Source organism: Oreochromis aureus, linkage group 19 (assembly GCF_013358895.1).
Source record: "Oreochromis aureus strain Israel breed Guangdong linkage group 19, ZZ_aureus, whole genome shotgun sequence".
Lineage (NCBI taxonomy): Eukaryota > Metazoa > Chordata > Actinopteri > Cichliformes > Cichlidae > Oreochromis > Oreochromis aureus.
This window is the reverse complement of record NC_052960.1, coordinates 28,711,314-28,738,521: the sequence shown is the minus strand read 5'-3', so window position 1 is coordinate 28,738,521 and position 27,208 is coordinate 28,711,314. Positions and strand designations below refer to the sequence as shown.

General features: G+C 39.7%; 1 protein-coding gene across 2 annotated transcripts in view; it reads left to right on the top strand.

Moving 5' to 3' along the window:
- The window catches only part of rragd (ras-related GTP binding D), a 61,449-nt gene that overhangs the window by 11,724 nt on the left and 22,517 nt on the right, over window positions 1-27,208 (top strand). For both annotated transcript variants that reach the window (XM_031736717.2, XM_031736718.2), the window contains exons 4-5: window positions 5,884-5,998; window positions 16,063-16,205. In XM_031736717.2, the coding sequence (XP_031592577.2) occupies window positions 5,884-5,998; window positions 16,063-16,205 (258 nt within the window). The remainder of the gene's footprint in view (window positions 1-5,883; window positions 5,999-16,062; window positions 16,206-27,208) is intronic.

Sequence of the window (27,208 nt, the reverse complement as noted above, 5' to 3'; positions counted from 1 at the left end):
TCATTTTTAGTTATTACAGCAGTGAACATGAACTCTGTGCCAAATACTGAGCTTCAGTAAAGATTCAAGCTGCATTTATTTATATTTCCTATCACCTTAAATCTTCACTCAAAGACAAGTATCTTTGACAGTGTATACGTATATAGATGTACAGGGTGGGCCATTTATATGGATACACCGTAATAACATGGGAATGGTTGGTGATATTAAAGTCCTGTTTGTGGCACATTAGTATATGTGAGGGGGCAAACTCCTCAAGATGGGTGGTGACCATGGTGGCCATTTAGAAGTCGGCCATCTTGGATACAACTTTTGTTTTGTCAATGGGAAGAGGGCCATGTGACACATCAAACTTATTGGTAATGTCACAAGAAAAACAATGGTGTGCTTGGTTTCAACGTAACTTTATTCTTTCATGAGTTATTTACAAGTTTCTCTTTGTTCACAGCCATTGACATGTCGAAGAGGTTAACACATGAGGAGCGGATCGAAATTGTGTTGATATCTGGTGAATGCAGTAACCGGGTCATTGCAGCAGATTTCAATGCAAGACACCCTACGAGACCACCCATCTCCCATGCTACAGTTAGCAAACTGCTTGCTAAGTTTCGTGAAACTGGTTCAGTATTGGATTTGCCAAAATGTGGACGCAAGAAAACTGTCACTAATGAAGAAACATCAGTGGCTGTCCTAGCTTCATTCAGCAAGAGCCCACAGCGTAGCACTCGCCGCATGTCACTGGAGAGTGGCATTAGTCGAACATCCCTTCGGCGGATATTAGCTACTCACAAATGGCACCCTTACAAACTCCAGCTACTGCAGCATCTCAACGAGGATGACCCAGATCGGTGCACAGAATTTGCAGAACGGGCAAACCAAAAATTGGAACAGGACCCTCAGTTCACGCAGAAGATTTTGTTCAGTGATGAGGCAAACTTTTATGTGAATGGTGAAGTTAACAAGCAAAACCACCGCTATTGGTCTGACACTAACCCACATTGGATGGATCCCTCCAAGACTGTTGGAACAACAAAAGTGATGGTTTGGTGTGGTATATGGGGTACAACGATAGTGGGTCCACTCTTCATCAATGGAAACCTCAAGGCCACTGGATATTTGAAATTGCTACATGATGATGTGTTTCCCTCTTTATGCACTGAAGCTGGCACGTTCCCCTGAGTTTTTCCAGCAAGATGGTGCACCACCACATTATGGGTGCCAGGTCCGAGCATTCCTAGATGAACAGTTTCCTGGAAAGTGGACTGGTCGTCGTGGGGCCAGTTGAATGGCCCCAAAGGTCTCCCGATCTGACCCCCTTTAGACTTTTATCTTTGGGGTCATCTGAAGGCAATTGTCTATGGTGTGAAGATACGAGATGTGCAGCACCTGAAACTACGGATACTGGATGCCTGTGCTGGCATTTCTCCTGCAGTGTTGCTATCAGTGTGTGAAGAGTGGGAGAATAGGGTTGCATTGACAATCCAACACAATGGGCAGCACATTGAACACATTTTATAAGTGGTCAGAAACTTGTAAATAACTCATGAAAGAATAAAGTTACGTTGAAACCAAGCACACCAGTGTTTTTCTTGTGACATTACCAATAAGTTTGATGTGTCACATGGCCCTCTTCCTACTGAAAAAACAAAAGTTGTATCCAAGATGGCCGACTTCTAAATGGCCACCATGGTCACCACCCATCTTGAGGAGTTTGCCCCCTCACATATACTAATGTGCCACAAACAGGACTTTAATATCACCAACCATTCCCATTTTATTACGGTGTATCCATATAAATGGCCCACCCTGTATTATATATAAGAGACAAATATTGTTCTTTTAATATGTTGGCATTACTAAATTTGGCTCAATGCTTAGATATATGTGGAAAAAGCAAATGTACGATCTGTGATAACTGTTTCTGATAGAATGAAGATCAGACTGATATATGAAATATTCCTTTACTGGGTGAGAAAATCAGACCATGTCATAACTGCTTTAAGTCATACAGAATAGATATCAGAGCCTTAAACAGGCTGACTTCTGCTAAATGGGTCAAACTAGGCAGAAAGTATACAAACACATAACATCCTTATAGAATATGATGTAACACTATAGATCAACTTACCTCAGAATATATAAAGCATATAAACAATTACAGCAATATGATACAACAAACACAGCAGTGCTACTAATCCAAAATACTCAAAGCTTCATAGAACTGAAACAAACATTTATTTTTAGCTCCATCCTGCTGCTGATACATACTGTAGGTTTCTGAATATTAAACTTGTTGCTGCCTTTCATAGTGTGTAACTTGAAGGCCCTGAGTACTTTCTCCCACACTGAAAACACTGGAATGATCAAATTATTTGAACATTACCTAATAAGACTGATTCAGGACAGACAGTTAGTTATTTTAAACTTTTCTAGCAGTCCTTCACAAACAGGGAACAGTCTGTCTATTCTCTCCATCTGTCAGCTGCTGCTGGCTCTTCCTCCTCCTCTTCCTCACACACTGCTGAGTTTGTCCTGGTGGATCATCAGGGGTGCAAAGCCTCACAGATGATGTGCAGCAGTGGGTCCCTCAGTCTGTTCTCACTCTGGACACTTGCAGTTGTCACACCTGGAAATCAAATGTGTGATAAGCTGCAGGATTCAAACACAAGTGTAACTTAAAAATACATGTTCATACTTTTATTCCACAATCAGAGAGAAAGAAACAGAGAGAGAGTGCAGGACAGACAGACAGGTGACAGTCTCAGGTGTATACACTGCTACAAAACAGCACCAGAGAAGGAGGATTTAGTGTTTGTGTTATTATGAGTGCTAAACAAGAAGAGTTCCCAGATGGTCCAGTGGACACATGTGTGACTCCTGTGATTAAAGCATCTTTCTTTCAGCTTAACGAGTGAACCGTCAGCTCGTTCAAACACACGTTAAAGTCCGTTTGGCTCGACACCACCGAACAGAGGCAGCAATATAACATAGCTAACATTAACAGTGCAGTGAATCCTGCTTGTGCCGTCATATTCAGGACTGCAAACCGAGCAGCATCACTGACTTTCAGCTTGTTGTGTTTGTGGATATATGACTGACTTTAATTATCCATGTAATCATCACATTCTCTGTAAGATTAGGGCCAACTATATATATTTATAAAGCAAAGGCTTTAAAACAAAGTAAACGCTGAAAGTACAAACATCACTAATGTCACATAACTTTGCCGACATGTGGCCAACAGTAATGTTTTAATGTTCTTCGTTATTAAACATTTGCACATAAATAAGTGACATAATATTCAGTACTTACTTTTCCAAGTTTACTCTTTGGCCGCCCCGCTTCCACCGTTTTTTTTTCTCGGCATAATTATCCACACCCAACCCCGCGCTATGCATTCTGGGATATGTTGGGCCATGAAGTCTACACCGCCACGTCCTTAAAATTCAGGGAAATGAAGGACCCATTTGAGGGCCGCATTTCGAGCAGCCTTTGAATTGGGACAGCCTTCGTCGCGTCGCGGTGACGTAATCGGCCATAAAATGCGGCCTTTAAGGTTGCAGACCCTGAATTGGGATACAGCCTGAGAGTGTTCTAACCTATTGCATTTGCATCTGGTACACTAGCTGCACAGTGGCCCAGAGGAAGGCATTCCAAGGGATCATTAACACCGCCCAAAAGATCACTGGCTGCCCTCTCCCCACGCTGGAAGATCTACACAACACCCGCTGTCTTAAAAAAGCCTAAAACATCATAAAAGAAACCTCACATCCTGGCCACTCCCTCTTTGAACTGTTGCCCTCAGGCAGACGGTACAGAGCAATCAGTGTAAGGACTAATAGACTCAAACACAGCTTTTATCCAACTGCAATAGCACATCTGAATACTGCTACGAAAAAATGTCCATCACGCCACTCTTGTATTAATCCAGTGGTTCCCAAAGTGTGGGGCCCGCCCCCTAGGGGGGGCGCAGAGCTATTGCAGGGGGGGCGCGGCATGAAAAAGGGAAAAAAAACAAAAACAACGCTTGGACAATGCTAGCACGGGGCTCCCACACAAACGCAAAGCAGGAGATGAAGCATTGCTGAATATGTTTCCAAACCCACTTCATTCTAAGCCAAAGACTAGAAAATATGGTGAGGCATATCTTCCCTTTGGTTTCACCTGCACAAGTGCTGAGGTAGGTCTCCCTGCAGAATTAGTTTTCCTTGCATCAGGAGCAGCGCTGGGCTGTTCAAATCACGGACAAACAGTATCCCACAGTTGTTTATGTTTTTGAACCCATTTTGTAGAGGGTTTTTTTGAAAAATGTATTGACAGCAATGTTGAACATTATTACACAGGAAAAAAAACAACTACATGTAAAATAATTACACCGTGATGCCTCTGCCTTTCTAAATGCAGGGACAGTAATGGCCTGTATATGTAAGCGTGTAAAACCTGCAGAGTCAGATTAACAGTATTTTGTCTCTATCTGCCATTCTGCAATTCATCTCATGTAAACAATAACGTGGCGCACAGTGTGACGTGAAAAAGGCACATACCTTTGACATTGCGTGACGAACTCTGTATTCCTCGTCCACACGTAAACGCAAAAAAAAAGGAGTTTTAAAAAATCTCCGTTCTCGGTGATTCGATACGCCGTTTACATGTGCCCGAAACAGCTGCGCGTTCAAAAATACCCGTGTAGGTGCGGACGGAGCGTAAAAGAGTTGGTAGTTTATTTTCTTACTACCTGTAATTTATTGCAGATTATTTGTATTTGCTTAATTGTTTAATAAATGTTTGAGGTCTGAAATAAACCGCAATGGAGCAAAATATGGGTGTGCGTGGTTGAAGGATGTGTTTGTGCGTGTGCGTGCGCGCGTGCACGCGCGGAGGTGGGGGGGCGCGAACATTTTTCTTGTTAAACAAGGGGGGCCCAGCAAAAATAGTTTGGGAACCACTGTATTAATCTATGCGCTGACTGAAGCATGTATGTGGGAATGTATGTGAATGTTTGCTGATACTTCTTATTAGCACTTTAAGTATTCTATTTATTGAATTTTATTGTTTTATTTATATTTTGATATTGTTAGGCATGATGCACTGATCGGGAACCATTTTTAATTTCGTTGTACCTGTGACAATGACAATAAAGATTCTGATTCTGATTCTTAAATACATTTCAGTAAGATTTGTGTCTCATTATTACACATAATTTATGGACATATATGGTTTGATTTCTTTGCATGTGTTGATTGGTTGGGTTGTTACAAGCTTCTTTTTAAATTGCAGCAACTGCAATTATTGGATCTTGAAACTATTTTAATTCAGTTCAGTTTGATTCAATTATATGTTAAAACAGTAACCTCAAGGTGCTTTATTTTGTAAGGTAAAGAATACAATATTAGAAAGAAATCCCAACATTGCTATGACCCCCTATGGGTCTTGGCAACAGTGGGAAAGAAAGAAATTTCTTTTCAATAGGAAACCCCTCACAGAAATAAGCTCAAGTGATGTATAAACACACAGACGAAATAGAGGTGAGTGAAGAACACTAAGTGCATTATGGGAAGTCCCCAACAGCTTAAGCCTATTGTAGCATAACTAAGGGAGAGTTAAGGGTCGTCTGACTAACTGTACCCTTTATCAAAAAGGAAAGTTTAAAGCTTAATCCTAAAAGTAAAGAGGGTGTCTGTCCCCCTACTGTGTTTCCAAACTAAGAGCTCCTAACATAGTAGAGGGCCATACAGCTGAAGGCTCTGCTTCCTTTTCTAGATTTGAAAACTCTAGACTGCCGTCTTTTTATTAATGGGTAAAAAAAACGTAAAATAATCAAAATGTGAAGCAGTCTGTTTATAAAACCAGTTCTGATTCTTATTTTTCTTCCTAACCCTGCAGCTTTTATTTAACCAGCATATATGACCACTCCATATTTGAGGCCTTCAGCAAAGTGGTCCAAAAGCTCATACCACAGCTGCCAACGCTGGAAAATCTGCTGAACATCTTTATATCTGTGAGTAAACTGCTTTTCTTGCACACAAACACACTTACAGTATCACTGAGGGAACAGCATGTAAACTAAGAAAACTTTAGGTCAACCCTATATACAAACCTAATGTGCGTTTCTGATTGAAGTTGGAATGGGCAGGTAACTAAATTTTCATGTGCATGCTTTTCTGTGCTTTACAACAGCCACTAGATGGTAGAAATGTATAAGGTCAACTTCAGTGCATGCTGCCATATCCTGCTGAGAACCAACCTATTCATTTATCTCCTCTGTAATGGACTGGTTTATTTAGTTGTTGTTGTTTTTATCTGTGGACTTATTTGAGCTACGGACTAAGTCCTGACGTACTTAAGAGGACATCCTGGGCCTTCCATTGATATTTAATGTGTTAAGTGGCCTCTTTTTGCTCCAAAGAGGAAGGAAACTACAAAAAAAATTCAATGGGAAAATTATTTTTTCCTTGGTTTTTAGGAGGATATTAAAGAGCCAAAAATCATTACTTGCTGTATCAGTGGTTATTGTTGAGGTATTCACAGCTCAGTTCTTTCATTCAGGAGTTTTCATCCAATCTAAGTTGAAACTGAAAGGCATTGTACTTTTTCTGTCTCAGTATGAGGCTGCAAAATGAGGTTGGGACTCTGAGGTCCTGGGAGATGCATCAGAATATAAATATCTATGTGTACAATGAAGAGTTCATCCTAGACAAATCTTTCTGCCTTTGCTATTAGCACAGGTAATACTACTGGGTTAAACCAAAGTCCTCTTGCAAATTGTCAACAAATGGTGATTGTTAGTCAAAAATCAAAGTAATAAACTGGTATGAATACATAAGTAAACTAAATGTGCGCGCTTACAAATAGAACAAATGTATCCAAACCAATCAATAAAATTATTGGGAACTAAAGTGTGTTATTGTGTTCAAACAAAGGAATGAAAATACAAGGGTTACCGACTTTAGAGTGTGGCTATGGGTTTGGCCATTACAGGCTGATTATATGTCTAGCAGCTGATACACTGTGAAAAGGCCTGTACACAGAGATATGCACATGTCAGATGTGACAAACTGAATGAAAGCCAGTCTTCAATTCAATTCAATTCAATTTTATTTATATAGCGCCAAATCACAACAAAAGTCACCTCAAGGCGCTTCATAGGTACAGAGAAAAACCCAACAATCATATGACCCCCTATGAGCAAGCACTTTGGTGACAGTGGGAAGGAAAAACTCCCTTTTAACAGGAAGAAACCTCCGGCAGAACCAGGCTCAGGGAGGGGCGGGGCCATCTGCTGCGACCGGATGGGGAGAGAGAAGGAAGACAGGATGAAAGACATGCTGTGGAAGAGAGACAGAGGTTAATAACAGATATGATTCAATGCAGAGAGGTCTATTAACACATAGTGAGTGAGAAAGGTGACTGAAAAGGAAAAACTCAATGCATCATGAGAATCCCCCAGCAGCCTACGTCTATTGCAGCATAACTAAGGGAGGATTCAGGGTCACCTGGTCCAGCCCTAACTATATGCTTTAGCAAAAAGGAAAGTTTTAAGCCTAATCTTGAAAGTAGAGATAGTGTCTGTCTCCCGAATCCAAACTGGAAGCTGGTTCCACAGAAGAGGGGCCTGAAAACTGAAGGCTCTCCCTCCCATTCTACTTTTAAATACCTTAGGAACAACAAGTAAGCCTGCAGTGCGAGAGCAAGTAAGTAATGGAAGTAATAAATGCATGAACTAGTTTTTCAGCGTCACTCTGAGACAGGATATTTCTAACTTTAGAGATGTTGCGCAAATGGAAGAAAGCAGTCTTACATATTTGTTTAATATGTGCGTTGAAGGACATGTCCTGGTCAAAAATGACTCCAAGGTTCCTCACAGCGTTACTGGAGGCCAAGGTAATGCCATCCAGAGTAAGAATCTGGTTAGATACCATATTTCTAAGATTTTCAGGGCCGAGTACAATAACCTCAGTTTGATCTGAATTAAGAAGCAGAAAGTTAGCAGCCATCCAGGACTTTATGTCTTTAAGACATTCCTGCAGTTTAACTAATTGGTGTGTGTTACCTGGCTTCATGGATAGATAGAGCTGCGTGTCATCTGCATAGCAGTGAAAATGTATGCTATGTCTTCTAATGATGCTGCCTAGGGGAAGCATGTATAATGTAAACAGAATTGGTCCTAGCACTGAACCCTGTGGAACACCATAATTGACCTTAGTGTGTGAAGAGGACTCTCCATTTACATGTACAAATTGGAGTCTATTAGATAGATATGATACAAACCACTGCAGTGCAGTACCTGTAATACCTACAGCATGTTCTAATCACTCTAATAGGATATTATGGTCAACAGTATCGAACGCTGCACTGAGGTCTAGCAGGACAAGCACAGAGACGAGTCCACTGTCAGAGGCCATAAGAAGATCATTTGTAACCTTCACTAAAGCTGTTTCTGTGCTGTGATGAGCTCTGAAACCTGACTGAAACTCTTCAAATAAGCCATTCCTCTGCAGATGATCTGTTAGCTGTTTGACAACTACTCTTTCAAGGATGTTTGATATGAAAGGAAGGTTGGAGATTGGCCTATAATTAGCTAAGACAGCTGGGTCTAGAGATGCTTTTTAAGTAAAGGTTTAACTACAGCCAGCTTGAAGGCCTGTGGTACATAGCCGATTATTAGAGATAAGTTGATCATATTTAAGACTGAAGAATTAATTAATGGCAGGACTTCTTTGAGCAGTTTTGTTGGAATGGGGTCTAAAAGACACGTTGATGGTTTGGAGGAAGTAATTATTGAAGTTAACTCAGAAAGATCAATTGGAGAAAAAGAGTCTAACTTAACATCAATGGTACTAAGAGTAGCTGTAGACGATATTACATCTGTGGGATGATTATCGGTAATTTTTTCTCTAATGATAAGAATTTTATTTGTGAAGAAGTTCATGAAGTCATTACTAGTTAACGTTAAAGGGATTGTTGGCTCAACAGAGCTCTGACTGTTTGTCAGCCTGGCTACAGTGCTGAAGAGAAACCTGGGGTTGTTCTTATTTTCTTCAATCAGTGACGAATAGTAAGATGTTCTGGCTTTGTGGAGGGCTTTCTTATAACTCAGCAAACTATTTCTCCAGGCTAAATGATGATCCTCTAAATTTGTGACACACCATTTCCTCTCCAGCTTACGAGTCATCTGCTTTAGGCCACGTGTTTGAGAATTATACCACGGAGTCAGGTACTTCTGATTTGAGACCTTAGTTTTCACAGGAGCTACAGTATCCAGAGTCATACGTAGTGAGGAGGTACTTCCAATATTACATGGGGTCTTCACAGGTCACTGTGGGGTATTTCTTTGTGTATAAGGATCTCATATTCTTGTCATTCCATTAAGATTTTTAGCTAAAAAGAGAAACCCACGTTTGTCTGTTTACCCTTCCATCAAATAAATGTATAAAAAAGTATGTTATTGAGTAAAATAAGTATTTGATCCCCTATAAACCAGCCAGAATTCTTGCTCCAAACAGGCTGTGTGCCCATGTGACAGTTACAGATACTCTTGATCTGAGCTCATGTGTAGAAAGCACAGAATCATTTCCTTCTGTTTCCAGGCATTTACCAATAGTGGTTATTACCTGGTTGACTGCTGTCTGTTTGCGATCTAAATTTTTTTAGCGGGTCAAATAAGTATTGAGCATGTCACCAACTTTCTAAGTAAATATATTTCTAAGGGTGCTATTGACAAGAAATTGTCACCAAATGTCTTTAACAACCCATCGAATCCACACATGCAAAGAAATCAAACCATAGATCTCCATAAAATGTGTAAATAATGAGAAATGACACATGGATAAAGCATTGAACTTTGTACAAAAGGCATGGTTGGTTATTTTGGCCTGTCCTTCTACACAAACAGTCTTTAAATCCTCAAGGTTCTGTGGAACCCGTCTATGAATTTTGAGCTTCTTTTCTTTCCATAGACTTTCACTTAGATTCAGGTCAGGCCTGGCCATTTGCTGCGCTATTCTAGCAGCTTTACTTTCTTTGTCTGAAACCTACAGAGGGTTTCTTTGGCTGCTGATTTCAGGTCTTTCTGTAACTGTCCAATTCAATTCAATTCAGTTTTATTTATATAGTGCCAAATTACAACAAAAGTCGCCTCAACACGCTTTATATTGTACAGTATACTCTATAATAACAGATACAGAGAAAAACCCAACAATCATATGACCCCCTATGAGCAAGCACTTTGGCGACAGTGGGAAGGGAAAACTCCCTTTTAACAGGAAGAAACCTCCGGCAGAACCAGGCTCAGGGAGGGGCGGGGCCATCTGCTGCGACCGGTTGGGGTGAGAGAAGGAAAACAGTGGTCCTTGGATCAGAGACAACTTTTTTGATAATTCTTTTCACTCTTCTGTCTATAATGTCTCTCCTGGTCCCCTCCCAGTCAGATCAGGAGTGACATGTTTAGCCGCATGTTCTCCTTAAATTGCTGGCTGTCTGAGTGGTGTCCAAAAAATTATGTGGGCTTTATAGATAATTGGGAAACTTACTGGAGGAAACCTGGTAATGTTAGGAGAGACAGCATCCATCCCACTGGAGCAGCTCTCATTTCTAGAAATCTGGCCAAATTTATTCAGGGTTCGTACGGGTGCTTGAAATCCTTGGGAATGCTTGAATTTTAATGTTGTCTTTTCAAGGTTTGAAAAGTGCTTGAATTTCAGATGTGGTGCTTAAAAGTGCTTGAAAGTGTAACTGTATTTCATTCACCACAAATAACTATCTGATTGAATAGTTTTCTTGTCAGATAGAGAAATAAAATTAGTCGCAAAATGTAGAGGCAAAATTTCCCCGCCTGGGCTGCCTTGCGCCTCTGTCTGTTTCAACGTGTAACCATGCCCTTCCCTCGGCCAGTTGGGGATGAGTGCGCTAACATACCTGTAGGTTGCTGTTTTAATGAGTGTTTGATGGAAAACGACAAGAGCGGAGTTTGCGCTCTCTAGTCGCATGATAGGTGAGTCCTAGTAAATAATTTTCCAGTACGTGTACGTTACACATACTATTTTTTAAAATTAAAATAAAAATTTAAAATGATTGAAATGCACTGAGTGTGATGCAGTATGGCAGCGCTATTATGGAATATGCTGTGAACTTAGCCAACATTACTTAGCAGTAATATGAGTTAATTTACTCAAGTGAAAGCTTTAAACATTAGCCCGATACATAACTAGCCAACTTAAGGCTTTCTGATTAACCCTCTGGGGTCGATGGACCCAGAGTCTCCATTTCAACTTGGGTCAAACGTGCGGACTTCAAACTATATACCAGTTTTTAAATTGTGTTGATAGGTCACGTAAAACCGATGTTTTTTTCTGAATAAAACAGTGGCGTTTTCTAAGGAGAGCGCTAGCAAACACGTTTTGCTTGTGAGTGAAAAAAGAAAAAACACTCCTTCCCTATTGGTGGAAAAATGTACCATATCAACCAATCAAAAAATGATATTGGAAATATGTGCCATTTGGTTGTTTAGGAAGAGGGGGAAGTTTTAGGAGTGAGCGAAAGAGAGTTTTGATACATGAGAAATTTGTGACGTTTACTGTGTTTGGAGTCTCAAGTTAGTGTGTTGTCATGTGTAGTGTAGTCGTTGTTTTGTTTTGTGTGTCAGTTCTACTAGTGAATGTCACAGTTGCTGCAAAAAAGCCACCAAAGACAGATTGCAGTGTAAACGCTATCCCCACATGGAAAACAGGAGTGACACACCTGCTGTCAGACCTGCAGGTTTATCCCTGTGCTGTTCTCATCTGTCTTATAGTGAACACAAACTATTTTTGGAGTTGCATAAATAATTTGTGTGCCTTCTTATTTGATGCAGAACACCTGATTGTTCTGTAAATAGTTTTAAATGGTTATATAAAAAACTTCTAAGCCTTGGCTGCATTTTTAGGTAAATAGTACCATATAACTTTGTTGTTTGCAAAACTTGTGCATATTTTCCTAAAAATGTACAATTTCTATTTGCATTTCAAGTTATGAAAATGATTCGTTAAACATGCTTTTGGTTTTTACAGTCAAAAATATCACTTTCTACTTGTATATTAAATTTTGTCTGAATTTAGATAAATTGTGCTGACACATGACAAAATGAGAAAATAACAAATTGGCAAGATAAACAGTTTTTAAAGGTGAAATATAGAGGCCAAATCAAAAGTAGTCAAAAATGGCCAGTTATACCCTGGACCCCAGAGGGTTAAAGGCTAAAAGCAAAGTTGTCACCAAGCACTGTTTATATTTGTGTGTATTGCTGCAGCTTTTTTGAGTATTAACTTGGTGCCTTTGGGTGAAATAATGGTAATATGAGGGACCGAGCCATATGGTCACAAAGAATAGCCACTTGTTTCTGTGCTACCAAAGTTCCCCTGCTTTCATTCAAAATGTGTTTATCGTCAGCACCTACACATTAAACTACTTAAACATTATAAATGTCTTCAAGCTCACACTGAGGCCTGTGGGGCACTATCAGCCACTGAGACAGTACACACATTTATATGTATATTTGTATATGAATATTTCATACTTTAAGGCTGCCTGTTTATTTAAGGGAGATGAATAAAATACATTGGAATTGTACATAATAATATCACAGATGATAAATTCAATAGACTTTAAGTAGATGCTTGTGCATTCTTCAAGTCTTATATGTTGAATTGAACTATGTGATCTGTTCAAAGCCTCCCAGTCAGTGCTGTTCTCCATGCCTGTCTGACTGTACATGATGTTGTTAGCACAAACACTTTAAAGGTGATCATTTAGGACTTCAGCAATAATACAGACAGCAATGTAGTTAAAGATCTTACAGTTAGTCTTATTGGGAATTAGCTTTAAAAAAAAAAAACCCTCAACAAACATCTGTCTCCTATTTTATGTCACACAGGAAAGAAGCATCAATATCTGATGAGAAGACTTATTTATTTCTTTTTTGTTTGTTTTTCCCAACAGGAGAAGACTATCTCTAACAAGTTGATTTGTTCACATTTTCACATCTTAATTTTTAAGTGAAATGTGCATTTTGAGTTTATACACTGTATATAAGGCAAGCGTTTCCTTTTGCAGATTTTTGTGTGTATTTTTTAACAAAAGGGGAGCAACGGTGTCTAAGTTCACCAAGGATGATTTGTTTTAATTTTCACATGGTCTTACTAAGGTGATGCGAATTGAAACATGCATTCTTTTTTTTTCTTTTTTTTTGCGGGGGAGATGTGCTGGAAAAGCTTGAAAAGGGACCTTGAAAGTGCTTAAAAAGTGCTTGAATTTGACCCTGAAAAAGGCGTATGAACCCTGTTTATTAAACCCCCCAAAATGTGACTATCCAGAGTTGGGACCAGGAAGCAGAGTTGCAGTCTTACACGCCTCTCTGCAGCTTCTCTCCTCCTGCTACCCCCCAAAACCCCATCTCCATAGAGACTGTGTCAGCTCCCAAACAGACAAAAAACAAACTAAAAACCAGCAATAAACAACTTAAACATAAAAAATCACAAAGAAAGAACAATACAGTATCCACATCTGAACCAAAGAGTAAAACTGAAACGTGGATTATTAAATATTAGGTCTCTCTCCTCCAAGTCTCTGTTAGTACATGACTTAATAATTGATCAACAAATCGATTTACTCTGCCTTACAGAAACCTGGTTGCAGCCGGATGATTATGTTAGTTTAAATGAATCAACACCCCGAGTCATTCTAACTACCAGAAACCTCGAAGCACAGGCCGAGGGGCGGTGTGGCAGCAATTTTCACACCAGTCTATTAATCAACCAAAGACCAAGACAGACTTTTAATTCATTTGAAAGCCTGATGCTTAGCCTTGTCCACCCCAGCTGTAAAACTCAGAAACCAGTCTTACTTGTTATCATCTATCGTCCACCTGGGCCTTACACAGAGTTTCTCTCTGATTTCTCAGACTTTTTATCTGATTTAGTGCTCAGCTCAGATAAAATAATTATTGTGGGTGATTTTAACATCCATGTAGATGCTAAAATGACAGCCTCAACATCGCATTTAATCTGTTATTAGACTCAATTGGCTTCTCTCAAAATGTAAAAGAACCCACCCACCACTTTAATCACACTCTAGATCTTGTTTTAACATATGGCATAGAAACTGAACATTTAACAGTGTTTCCTGAAAACCCTCTGCTGTCTGATCATTTCCTGATAACATTTACATTTACAATAATTGATTACACAGCAGTGGAGAGTAGACTTTATCACAGTAGATGTCTTTCTGAAAGTGCTGTAACTAAGTTTAAGAATATAATCCACCCACTGTTATCATCTTCAATGCCCTGTACCAACATAGAGCAGAGCAGCTACCTGAACGCTACTCCAACAGAGGTCGATTATCTTGTTAATAATTTTACCTCCTCACTACGTACGACTCTGGATACTGTCGCTCCTGTGAAAAAGAGAGCCTGAAATCAGAAGTATTTGACTCGCTGGTATAATTCTCAAACACACACCTTAAATGGCATTTCATAAATTTAGCCTGGAGAAATAGTTTGGAGAAAAGTGGGCCAAAAATTAGCCAGTAAGGCTGTTTTCTTGCAATATATTTTTAATGAAAAGTTATTATTTCATATTCCAGCTGTTTTTTAAAAAATATATGGTTTTGATATTATGCCATTTTAATTTTTAGGTTATCAGATCCCTAACCCTTTTATACATTTCAGAAAACTGTAGTTTTTGTATTGCTACCCCAATTTTCCAGAAGTGGGTCAAAAATGACTCGCATTCATGTCCTATGGAATTTCATGAGAACTTTTTCTTCTTATCAGCTGTGACTGTCAAGAAAATATATTTTGTGGGCAACAGTGTCACCTCTTCAGAAGACTATTTTATACAGTAGGAACTAACAGAAAGCATACATTTGGCAATGAGACAGCGATTCATAATATGTGCCTGAAGCCTCAAGTATGGCCTGAAGACCTTCTGCATTTCTGATGCCCTCATGAGCTATGCAGTATTCATAACAGTTCACACAGGGAGACAAACAAGGGAAGACGTTCAGAATAATCTGGGGAAAGAATCTGTCCAGTTGTGCAGTAGACTGAGAAAGACAAGATGCAACATCACCACAGATAACTTTTCTCCAGTATACCCATTGAGCATTGTCTCCTGGAGACACAAATGTGGAGACTAGGACAAGGCAGACATCATTCATCATTCCTCTGATGAAGGCTTCTGAGTCCTTCGATGTTTCCCAGGAAAGAGTTTGGATTCACGGCAAGAAACAGTTGGTTTATCATAATTCCATAGAGTGAGAGGACAAGGTAAAAATATGATACATAAAACCTAATACAAATGATTATTATTAACAAAGTCGAACATAGCAGTCTAACAAGTCTAACTGCACAGTCTCTTAGCTGGTCCTAGGACTGCACTCTTCTGGACAGAGATCTCCGATGTTGTTCCTGGGATCTGCTGGGGGTCACTGCACCTACTACTTCGATTACCACTGGGACCCCCCTCCACATCTTCTCAAGCTCCTCTCTTCCCTTGGAACTTCTCCAGCTTCTTGTGTTCCTGATGTTGCTATCATTCAATATAAGGAGCCTTGAGGCGGCAGTAATTTGGCACTGTATAAATAAAATTGAATTGAATTTGGTATCGTTACGTCTACCACTATGGCCGTCTTCCTCTGCTTGTCCACCACCACTATGTCCGGTTGGTTAGCCACCACCATTTTGTCCGTCTGTATCTGGAAGTCCCACAGGATCTTAGCTCGGTCCTTCTCTACCACCCTTGGGGGCGTCTCCCATTTTAACCTCGGGACTTCCAGGCCATACTCGGCACAGATGTTTCTGTACACTATGCCGGCCACTTGGTTATGGCGTTCCATGTATGCCCCGCCTGTAGCATCTTCCACCTGCTGTTATGTGCTGGATTGTCTCAGGTGCATCTTTACACAGCCTGCACCTATCACGCCAGGCAAGACCCCAGGTGCACCTGGGGTCTTATTTATGGGGGTCTTATTTATGTAAAGAAAATCCATAACTACTTTTCTCCTTTGTTTCTCTGCCTCTGATTTCAGAACTCAGGTATTGAAAAGGCCTTCTTGTTTGATGTAGGCAGCAAGATTTACATCGCTACAGACAGCAGTCCAGTAGATATGCAGACGTATGAACTGTGTTGTGATATGATTGACGTGGTCATTGACATCTCCTGTATTTATGGGTAAGTCAGTAGACTTTCTCTTAATGCCACAAGCTCAATGTTCACATTCTTTGCTTTGTGACAGCTTTTCAATCAAAATTGTGATCTGAAATCACTGCAGTGCCACACATTTTGTTTTTCCAATAACAGCTATATAAAATCTTTCTCTTCTTGTTCATGTCAATCATTTGGCTGTTTATTTATTGATTTCTGTTTGTGTTATTTCAGTTATTACTTGTGATATAGTATGACAATGTCTAAGGCAGTACAGGCAGAGAAAAAAAAAGGAACCCCCTCCAGAAACTCACTGTCACCCATCATACATGCACACACATTGTGTAGTGATATGTTGTGAACTGCAATGACCTAAATAAAAACGAGGGTTGGGGGGAGGGTCGCCACACAGTATAGCCAGCAAAGCCATATGGATGCCCTTACATACTTTGACCAACAAATTGTCTTTAAAAATAATCAAGTGTTTGTTCTTCACAGTAGGATGTTTAGTTTCCAAGTGACAAAGTAATTTTAAATTTTAAATGCTTCATGAGACCATGAAGCATTTAAAATGCTTCATGGTCTCATTTGCAAATATTGTATAACAAGACAAATTTGCAGATGTGAACAAAATTTTTTTTCTCACTTTTAACTAACTGAAGCCTTTCATTGAACTACCAAATAAACACATTGGCCCTCTCTTTCTGTTTGTATTTAACAAAATAAAAAAGCAGACATAAGTCTACACATTAGTTATTGACTCTCTCACTGAACTTACACAGCCAATCCCTCAACATGCTTGTGGGTCCTGCTCATATTGCCTTCATATTAAATAATGAGCGTGGGAAGCTGGAATAACGCCCCTTCAGAAGCCACGGACAGTCGACAGACCATTCTCTTAGTCACTCATTCTCACCTACCATACAATGACACATAAAGACACATGCACACACATTATTTGGTGATATGTTGCGAACTGCAGTGACCTAAATAAAAAAGGAGGGCTGGGGGGGAGGGGGGGTCGCCGCGCAGTATAACCAGCAAAGCCTTACACACTGTGACTGACACATTTTCTTTAAGAATAATCCACTGGTTCTTCAGAGTAAGAGACTTCATAGTCTCATGAAACCAAGCACACCATTGTTTTTCTTGTGACATTACCAATAAGTTTGATGTGTCACATGGCCCTCTTCCTATTGAAAAAACAAAAGTTGTATCCAAGATGGCCGACTTCTAAATGGCCACCATGGTCACCACCCATCTTGAGGAGTTTGCCCCCTCACATATACTAATGTGCCACAAACAGGACTTTAATATCACCAACCATTCCCATTTTATTACGGTGTATCCATATAAATGGCCCACCCTGTACTTAATAATACCTAATCATACTATTAGGTATTATTGATATGTTTCTTGCTACTAATGATAACGGGGAAGTTTCGGATTCTATTCTATGGGAGACACTTAAGGTCGTAATGAGAGGTCACATTATTTCCTTTGAATCTTCCAAGAAAAAAAACATTGGAGAAAAGGCTCAAAGAAATAGAAACAAAGCTTTCTGAACTGGAGGAAGTATATAGATCATCCTTGTTGCAAACTGACTTAAATGAAAATGAAATTAAGGTATGAATACAACACAATTTTAAATAAACGTATTAGCAATCTTCATTTGAAGCTCAAACAGAGACATTTTGAATTTGGAGATAAACCAGAAAAACTGTTGGCAAACCAACTTAGAGGAGAACAAGCAAAACGAGCAATCCAAAAAGTGAAAATGAAATCCGGTAAAGTAAGCACCAGTCCAAAGGAAATTAAAACTTGTTTCACCTAATTCTACAAAAACTTGTATTCTAGTAAAATTAAACCTTCTTAAAGCGATTTCTGCAATTTCTTCGACCAATTATCTATTCCCCAACTAGATGGAGCCCTGAGAGAGGAAATTGATTCCCCTATCTCTGAAAACCATCTTTTAAGAGCAATTCAGTCTCTACCGCTTGGAAAGACAGCTGGTCCAGACAGATTTGGTAATGAATTCTATAAAGCCTTTCAAAACAAAATTATTCCTCTCATGCTTAGGATGGTAAATAACTTAAAAATAAAAGGTTACCAACTTCACTTTATGATGCAAATATCTGCTTGCTTCATAAAACTGGAAAGGAGGAAGGTGACCCAGCAAATTACAGACCCATTGCTCTATTAAATTGTGATCATAAAATCATAACCAAAGTCTAGAGTAAACTAGATACAAACTAATCCAGTTTAAAGTCATTCACAGACTACATTTTTCTAAACTCAAACTTAACCGGATTTATAACTCTGTAGATGTAGTGATAGATGTAACGCTGATGAAGGTTCCCTTGCACATCTATTTTGGCTCTGCCCAGTCTTGAATGCTTTTTGGTGCCAGATTTTTACGTGGTTTTCAAACCAATTTAGGAAAAATGTACCACTTGATGGTACACTGGCTATACTTGAATCTTCTACCTCAATTGAATCCTTCTCCTGTTCACAAAAACAGATAATCACAATGGGTATGCTTGCTGCAAAGAAACTCATTCTTTTGCAGTGGCGGTCCCCTTCGACCCCGTGTTTTAAGAGGTGGCTTAATGAGATGGTGTCTGTGGCGAGGGTGGAACAGATAAGATTTGACAAGGAAAAATGGCACGTTTTTGCACGATTTGGCAGCCATTTCTAAAATTCTTTCAACTTAATTGATCTTAATCTTATACCTCCCCTCTGCGTGTACCTCCCCATTTTATTTATTTAATTATTTATTTATTCATTATTGTTATATTTTTTTTCTTAATTATTTTACCTCCTCATTTATTTTACTTTTCTTTTTTTTTTTTTGTCTTCATGCTTACAAGTCCACATATGCTAACTGTAGTAATTGTTTACAGTTGAATCTGTATAAGGATGTTGTGTTCAGTTGTAAAAGCAAAAGTAAAATATTATAAAAATAATACCTAATAATACCTAAATATATGGGTCACATACAGTTTTGATATATGGGTTAAATGCTTAACATGGTGAGTCCAATATATAAAACACTCCATTGTAAGTATATAGTGTATACAAGTATATATGTCACCAAAAAATCCAGTCCTGACATCATACCAACAGAATACCTTTTTCAGTGAGAGTGGAGACTGTGAGCTAAGTCTTCTGTCAGCTGGTTTTCAGAACTCATCATAGTACAGAAACGGCATTAGTGAATATTAAAAATGATCTTCTTATGGCCTCTGAAAGCGGACTGATCTATCTACTTATGTGCTCTGTCCCCCCTAGTCTGTAGTTGTGTACAGGGAACGATATACAAAGTCTGAGCCTGTGAACGAAAGACAGTGAGTAGCGGTGTACTTTGTAAGAAACTGAGATAAATAATCTGGGGCCTGGCCACATCAGAGTGATGTGATTTGATGTGAGCTCGCTTGCTAGAACATGTTAATATTCTGGCCGCAGCATTTTGTACAGTTTGGAGGAATGAAAGAGATGATTTGTCCAAGCTGGTGAACAGGAAGTTACAATAATCTAAACGTGATGACACAAATGCATGAGTTGTCTGCAGTTAAAAGCATTCTGGACTTTTATCAAGTCACAGAAATCTGTCATTATTTCACTTATTTCTGTGATCAAAGGCAGCAATAAGAAAGTGGTGACCCTGTTAAATTTTCAGGTTTCCAACTTTGGTACGTGAGAGGTCTACTGCTCCTCATGAAAACACATGGCCTTTAGGACACGGCATTGCAGCACTGTGCTTTGAAATAAATTCATGTCTATTGCACGCGCCAGACAATAACGGTTTACCTCTGCATCGAGCAAAGCACAGCGCAAGTGCGCCAGCAAGGAGTACTCGCTCATGCAAGCGGTAAACTTTTTAATGCAGTTTATGTGCATAAACTGAGAGCCTTTATGTCATTCCTTTCAATGAAAAAAACCCTAAATCATAATGAACAGAATTTTTTTTTTAAAAGTGAAGTAAAATTTATTTATATACCACTTTTTAAGACAAGAATCTATTGCAAAGTGCTTTCCAGGGAATTTAAAAATGCATCAGACAAAAGCAACATAATACAGAAGAACATTACCCAAATGCATATCTAAATAGATTAGTTTTCAGCTGTTTTTTAAAAGAAGCCACAGAGTCAATGGTGTGTAGAGGGGGAGGTAAACTGTTCCACAGTTTAAGGCATTAAGGTTTGGAAAGCGTGATCGCCCTTTGTTTTCAAACGGGTCCGTGGAATAGCCAGAAGACCACTATCAGTGGATCCGGTTTGGAGAATAAGGTTGAAGGAGCTTGATGATATGAGTGGGGGCCTCTCCTCAAATATTTTAGCAGGATTGTATGAAGTTTTTTAAAATGATTTATTTAGCAGTTTTAGTACAGCATATAAATACAAAAAATCAACTTAAATTAAAAAAAACTGTTCACATATTAAACAGACAAACATGTTAGATGCCAGACCATGAGCAACTTAAAAAAGAAGAAAAGGAACTGAAACAAAGGTGGTCAGGAGGGGAATAATACCCCTTATGTCAAACCAGTGGTTTATGGCCCTCCTGTCAAATCATTTATGACTTAGGAAGGAAAAAAAGGAAGTTATAAAAGTTAATAGCAGTCATAATTTTTATAAATATCATAAAATTATGATATTTCATAACTCAGTAATAATCAATAATCCAAAAATATGATCATGAAAATATGGCTATGGGATAGGATGAAAAATAGGTTGTTTGTGATAGATTGAGTTTGTTGTCATTTTTAAGCAGAAAAGTTTACTTTTTTTAACGACTGTAACCCCCAGACGCAAGTTTAAACTCCTACCGGACCTGTCAATATAGTCATTTCAGAGAGGCAGGCTCTCACTTCGGCCACTAAGAGCCCAGGGAATGTTTTTGATCTGACCAATGAGCTCAATTTACGGCCTGACAAGTGAACCGTGCAAGTTTTTTAAATCAACCAAGACAGCTTTGCAGACTTTACAGACTCTTCAGAAATACACAAGTCCTTACAAGCTGCTCCGCAACTCAGTGTTGGTCCCTTTACCACATTCAGGCATTTTTCCACTTAAAACATCACTATTTCAGATACTTTTTGAGGTACTGCCAAAGAGCCATTTTTACCCCCCGGTACAAAAGACTCTGCATTTGGATCTGATACATCACACCTAAGGAGAGCAGCGGACATGAATGATTGTGAAGAAGCGATAGACATTTGACGGTAGGTCTTAGATAATCTTGAGTTATTGTGTCTGATGGTGAAAAGCACAAAGTTTGGAAGAGGCATACGGGCACTGTGGAAAAAGTAAAGATGTGTAAGTTCTCTAAAACTGTTTTTAAACACTTTTCTAAATATATTATGCTTTTAAAATGTGACACGTGTAATATGATCGTTAAAGACCGTGATATTTATAACACTTTTATTTGTATGCTTTGGAAGTATGTCAGATTTTTATAAAACATTTATTTGTATGTTAACATCATGTGTAATTTTTATAGAAACCTTGTTCATTGTATGAATGTGCAATCATGTATCTTTGTTAAATAAAAGATTTAATCTTGTATTTGTGTACTTTGTTGTTTTTAAATAAAAGTATTAGTTTCACTTTTTGCAGTTTATGACACTAATTACAATGTACAATGAGAATTTAGCCATGGGAACAAGATACAGATGTGAGGACAAAAGAAACCATGAATGCGTTTTAAAATGACCTGTTAATTCAGAACTGGAAAATATATCATATACAGTACACAAAATAAGTTATATTGACAATGCATATGACAGATCTTTAAGAATATTCATGACATTGTATTATAAAATGAAAACAAAAACAATACAATACAGCATAAAGCAAAATTCTGATTGACCATGATCGGCCAGGTTTACAAAATGCATGCAAAAAGAAAAACACTCTGTATAGATAATTTATAAAAAGAACAAAAAAAGGAGGAGAAAATAAATAAGAAAAATAATTTAACTAATATTATACGTGTATCTAGGAAGGAATGTTGTAGTAAAATATTGAATAGTAACAAACACAATATTGAGGGATATATTAAATAATATTATTAAAAATAGTTCTGGACATTTAAGTTATCCTCAGTGTTATACTGATAATGGTCAATAGCTTTAAGAGTTATTTTGTAAATGTCAGACCAAATCTGGCAGAAAGAATTCCTAAGCCATTACTATCTGTAGACTGTAGCAAAAGCCTGATTGATATATATTGTAAGTGAATGGAAATAAAAAACACGCACTGATTGGAATGGTATTAATGTAAAAATTGTCAAGAAGATCATAGAAGGGAGTTCAGAAACAAAATGAAAATAGCTAAAGTTGTGCTGCTGTTAAAACATACACCACAAATTACAGTCCTGTTTCTCTACTACCACAATTCTCAAAAATCCTAACATAGCTTACTTTCTGGGTGGCTGTAGCTCAGAAGGTCAAGCAGGTCATCTACCGATCGGAAGGTTGGTGGTTCGATCTCCATTGCATCCATTGGAGTATGAGTGTGAATGGTAGTTTGAAAGCACTTCAAAGCATAGAAACGGTGCTCGTGTGAATGGGTGAATGTGGCATGTTGTATAGAGCGCCTCAAGTACTCTGGGAGAGTAGAAAACTGCTATATAAGAATCAGTCCATGTAACACTCACTATGGGTTCAGATCAAGCCGCATTAATTGAATAAACTGCGAGATTACAAACACTAGGGATCATAAACAGTATGCAGGCAGAGTATTACTACATTTGATCCTGAAATAAAACTGAAATAGTATGGGATTAAGGGGATTGTACTGCATTGAGTAAAAAAATTGTTTGCAGCTACAGATTGACCTACGGAGAAACACCCCCAAGGGTTCCGAGAGAGTGAGAGGGAGAATGAGAATCCCAGTCAGACAGACCAAATGGTAAAACATCATGGCAATGGAAACATAATAATGATTATGAGATCCGTTACAGCAAAATCTGTAAGAAGCCATATAGCCCAAAAATCCACCAGGTCAAGATGAAATATGTGCAAGTGTCACAGCACTCAGACCCTTGTTCTGATGAGATGCAGGAGAAGCCAGGCCAGGAGACACCTCACAGTGCCCACAACCTCCAGGTGACACATGACCAGTCATCAGAACATAGGTCAAGTGGCCCCAAGCTTGTAAGAAGGAGGAGTGGCTATTGTTCGACAATGATGTCGATGCCATCTTGGAAGCGACAGCCAAGGGAAAAGCTGACTACCACCTCCAGACAATGAGGCCACTGTTGCAAAAAGCAGTTTCACCCCGGTTCGTATATTCGTCAGGCTTCCAGAAAGAACACCGGGACTCAGTAGTCAATTAACAATACCTTTATTCATACACACTTATTGATTATACCTTCTAGAAGGGAGATGTACAGAACCCCGGACTTTCTCTGCAGATCTCAACCCCTTTGTCTGTTACATGCAGTTTTGTATAAGTGACCCCCTTTCTAATCCCTCTACGAGGTGCCATAAAACTAAGTGCTATGTTTACCTACTTTTACTTGTGTGTGTGCGAGCACGTGAATGCCTACATGTGCGCTGCGTTCCAGCGTGTCTATGTGAGTGCTCGTGAGTGACTGTGTGTGCATAGCTGATATATGCGTGCACGTAAGTGAGTGTGCATATAGGTGTGGGAGTATATCAGTTAAAACACTGTGGGTATATGTCTCTTCCTAGGGGCCATAAATACCATCTCCCCTCCAGACCACAGTTATCCAGTTCCAAATCTACTTCTAAGCTCACGACACAATCAGGCCTTTATTATATTGAGGGCAGTGTCAGTGTCTCTACAATAATTCTACATTCTACCTTAACACATTTCTAAACTCTAAAGCAAACTAAACATTCCTACATGTCTAAACTCTAAAATAAGCTAAACATCCCTACAAACCCCCTTTTTTATCTGCCCTACGGCAGATAAAACTAAACTAAATCTTTCACCATAATGTTTTCATACTGTGACTCCCCATTTCCCAAAAGTGGCAACATGGTGTCTGCCTTTGTATCAGATTCTCCCACAGCACGATTGATGAGTCTTACAAGCAAAGCTCTGATACAAGGCACACAACAACACCCACACGTCACTAATATTGCAATAAAAACAGACAAAGAAACCATAATTGACATAATAAAACCTTTCCATTGCCCAAAGACAGAGGTCATCCACTCTTCCAGTGGGTTATCCACTCCTGAATGCTCATGCATTGTGATGGACAACGTCCTCAGGCCTTCCAGCGCTCGGGTCACAGAGCCATCCGGAGCTGTGTTATTTGGAATAAAGGTGCAACACATATCCCCAAACATCGCGCAAATGCCCCCTTTTTCTCCCAACAACATGTCTAACGCCATCCGATTTTGTACTGCCATTAAAGATGTTGGACCCAACTGTTCAGCAAGCCCTTCAACCGCGTCCCTGGTAAGGTTCGCCAGTCTCAGGACATTATAATGCACATAATTAATACGATCCACATTCTTATTTGGAGTTACTGGAAAAAATGCAGAAATTATTGGGAGATTTTCAAATCCTCCAGCAATTTGGTCCGCTAACTTAAATTCATTAGGCACACCCCTAGGCACTCCAATAGCATCTATATACGTTGGTGATCCTATTGTAAGGTCAAACGATCCTGGTGACCGTTTGGCCAACACATGACGTCTCCGCCTGGCTGTCAATTGAGCGGTGCCGGGCTTAGCCAGCCGCACCCCCTTTTCACCTACTAAAACAAGAGGTGCACCTAAACGTACCATGGCACAGAGACCAGAAGTCCCATTAGGAATTCTAACATACAATCTATACCCACCACAATAATAATACAAACCAGCACGTGCCCACAGGCCTATTTCGGTGCCGGTGTCTCTTGATAACTTTCCTCTGGCCAGGTACGTCACAGTGCACCAATCAGCGTTAATCTCCCCGGCCTCATGCTCATGTCTGTCAGGGAAAGATACAGTAAAGTTAAAACACGTGTAGTTGGCTCTTCTTGGCGTGAAGGGACCAAGTAGAGTATCATTACCTATTGGTGGAAACAAACTTGCTAATGTAGTACAATTATCTTCAGAAACCGCTTCTCTAGTGAGTCTGAGCATGCACTCAAATCCCCACTGGTCTTCGGGATGTAAAGGAGCCGGTTCTGTGAAAAGATGTGGGCGGGCAGCTGCGCACGCCACACAATCTGAAACCTTCTGTTCCCTAGCATTTTGGATAAGCCAGTCTAGCCATAAATTGCTTTCACGATAGCCAGTAGCCATTGAAATAAGCTGTTTAGGTTTTAGTCTTGTATAATCTACCTCGATTATTTGTGGGCCCGATTCAGAAAGTGGCAATGGCGGGGGAGGTGTTGATACAGTTATTTCAGCCACACCGTGTGCAAAATCTCTAAAATTAATTTTAACCAAACCGTATGGATCCTTCCCTGAGACATCTGCCCCTATAAATAAATACACCACAGATCGGGCGGGCCACACGGTGTCATACCAACGATTCAGTGAGAGGGTCAACGGGTTCTGCCCAGATGAGAAGTCCCGCTGAAACCCAAGCTTCTGCCACGTGGTGTCCTTGTAGGGGCGCCACGTGCCAGAATACTCCACTATGGTAGACCAGTAGTCACACGGGCCCTTCCAATAAGTGTGATAGGGGTAGCCAAGCTTCTGATTATTACACTCTATACCTACCATTGGATTATAACCTATCCAGACATCATATCCCCGCCATGAACTGTTTAAGCCTTTACATTTAATGACAGCACAAAGGTCGAATGTATACGAGGTAGTGGACCCTTTAACGTAGTCCAACTCTATACCGCCATAATAATCCAAACACTCATCTGATTTACCTGTTTCACTGCGTTTGGTTAAACCGCCGTGGCCTGTGATGGTGGAGTCGCCAGAGTGGATTCGGGTCTGTCTATGGGCAATTCACTTAAAAGAAAAATCACAGTTACAATAACAACAGCCATCACTCCTAACACTACCATTTCTTTCCAATTTCCCCATAACCCCATCTTGTTTTTTGTTTTTTTATCTTATCCCTTTTTATCCAATATAGTTTTCACTTTTCACTTATTTTATAAAACCACCTTTATCTTCTGGATTGTGCGATCCTCTGTCGCTCTTCTTTCTTCGACTTCCGGGGTAGACTACCCTTCAGTCGTTGCATGGATCAGGGATTTATTCTGTCCCTGGGCTGGGATCCATGTGAGGGGTCTCAGCCGAGTTCCCCCTCTTTTCTTTTGCCAAGAGCCTCTCCGACCGCTTAGGCTCTTCAGCTACAGCACACTGGCTCCAGTGGTACCAGGTTTCACCTTTCCCCTTCAGCTGAACTGCGTGTGAGGTCCTGGTCCCCACCTCAAACGGACCTGTCCACCTGGGCTCGTTCCACTTCCGTTTATAAACCTTCAGCCACACCCACTTCGCCTCTGGCACCGTCTGCTCCTGTCCTTAGCCCGCAGTCACCTGTGATGTAAAACTTAAGACAAGAGCTTTTAGTGCTTTAAACTGCTTTAAATGTTCAAATGTGGGCATTTCTTGTCTAAAGGCTGGTATCCCTGCAGTGGGTCCAGGAAATTGTCTCCCGGTGAACAGCTCATAAGGAGTGAACCCGGTAGACTGATTTACTGAGCATCTAATGCTCATGAGGGCTATTGGTAACGCCTCAACCCAATCCATTTTGGTCTGTGCACAGATCTTAGCCAATTTATTTTTTAAGTTTTGATTCATTCGCTCAACCTTACCTTGAGACTGTGGATGATAAACGGTCCCAAACCTGTGTTGCAACCCTAGCATGGATTCCACTTCCTGCAAATGTTTATTCTTAAAATGTGTCCCATTATCTGATCTAATTCTCTCTGGGAATCCATGCCAGGGAATGTAATGATTTATCAAACACTTAATGACTGTTGTGCTGTCTTCTCTCCGGGCTGGCCACGCCTCTGGCCACCCTGTCAAACTATCCACACATACCAGCAGGTATCTGAAGCCCCTCGCTGGTGTCACCATGTCTGTGTAATCA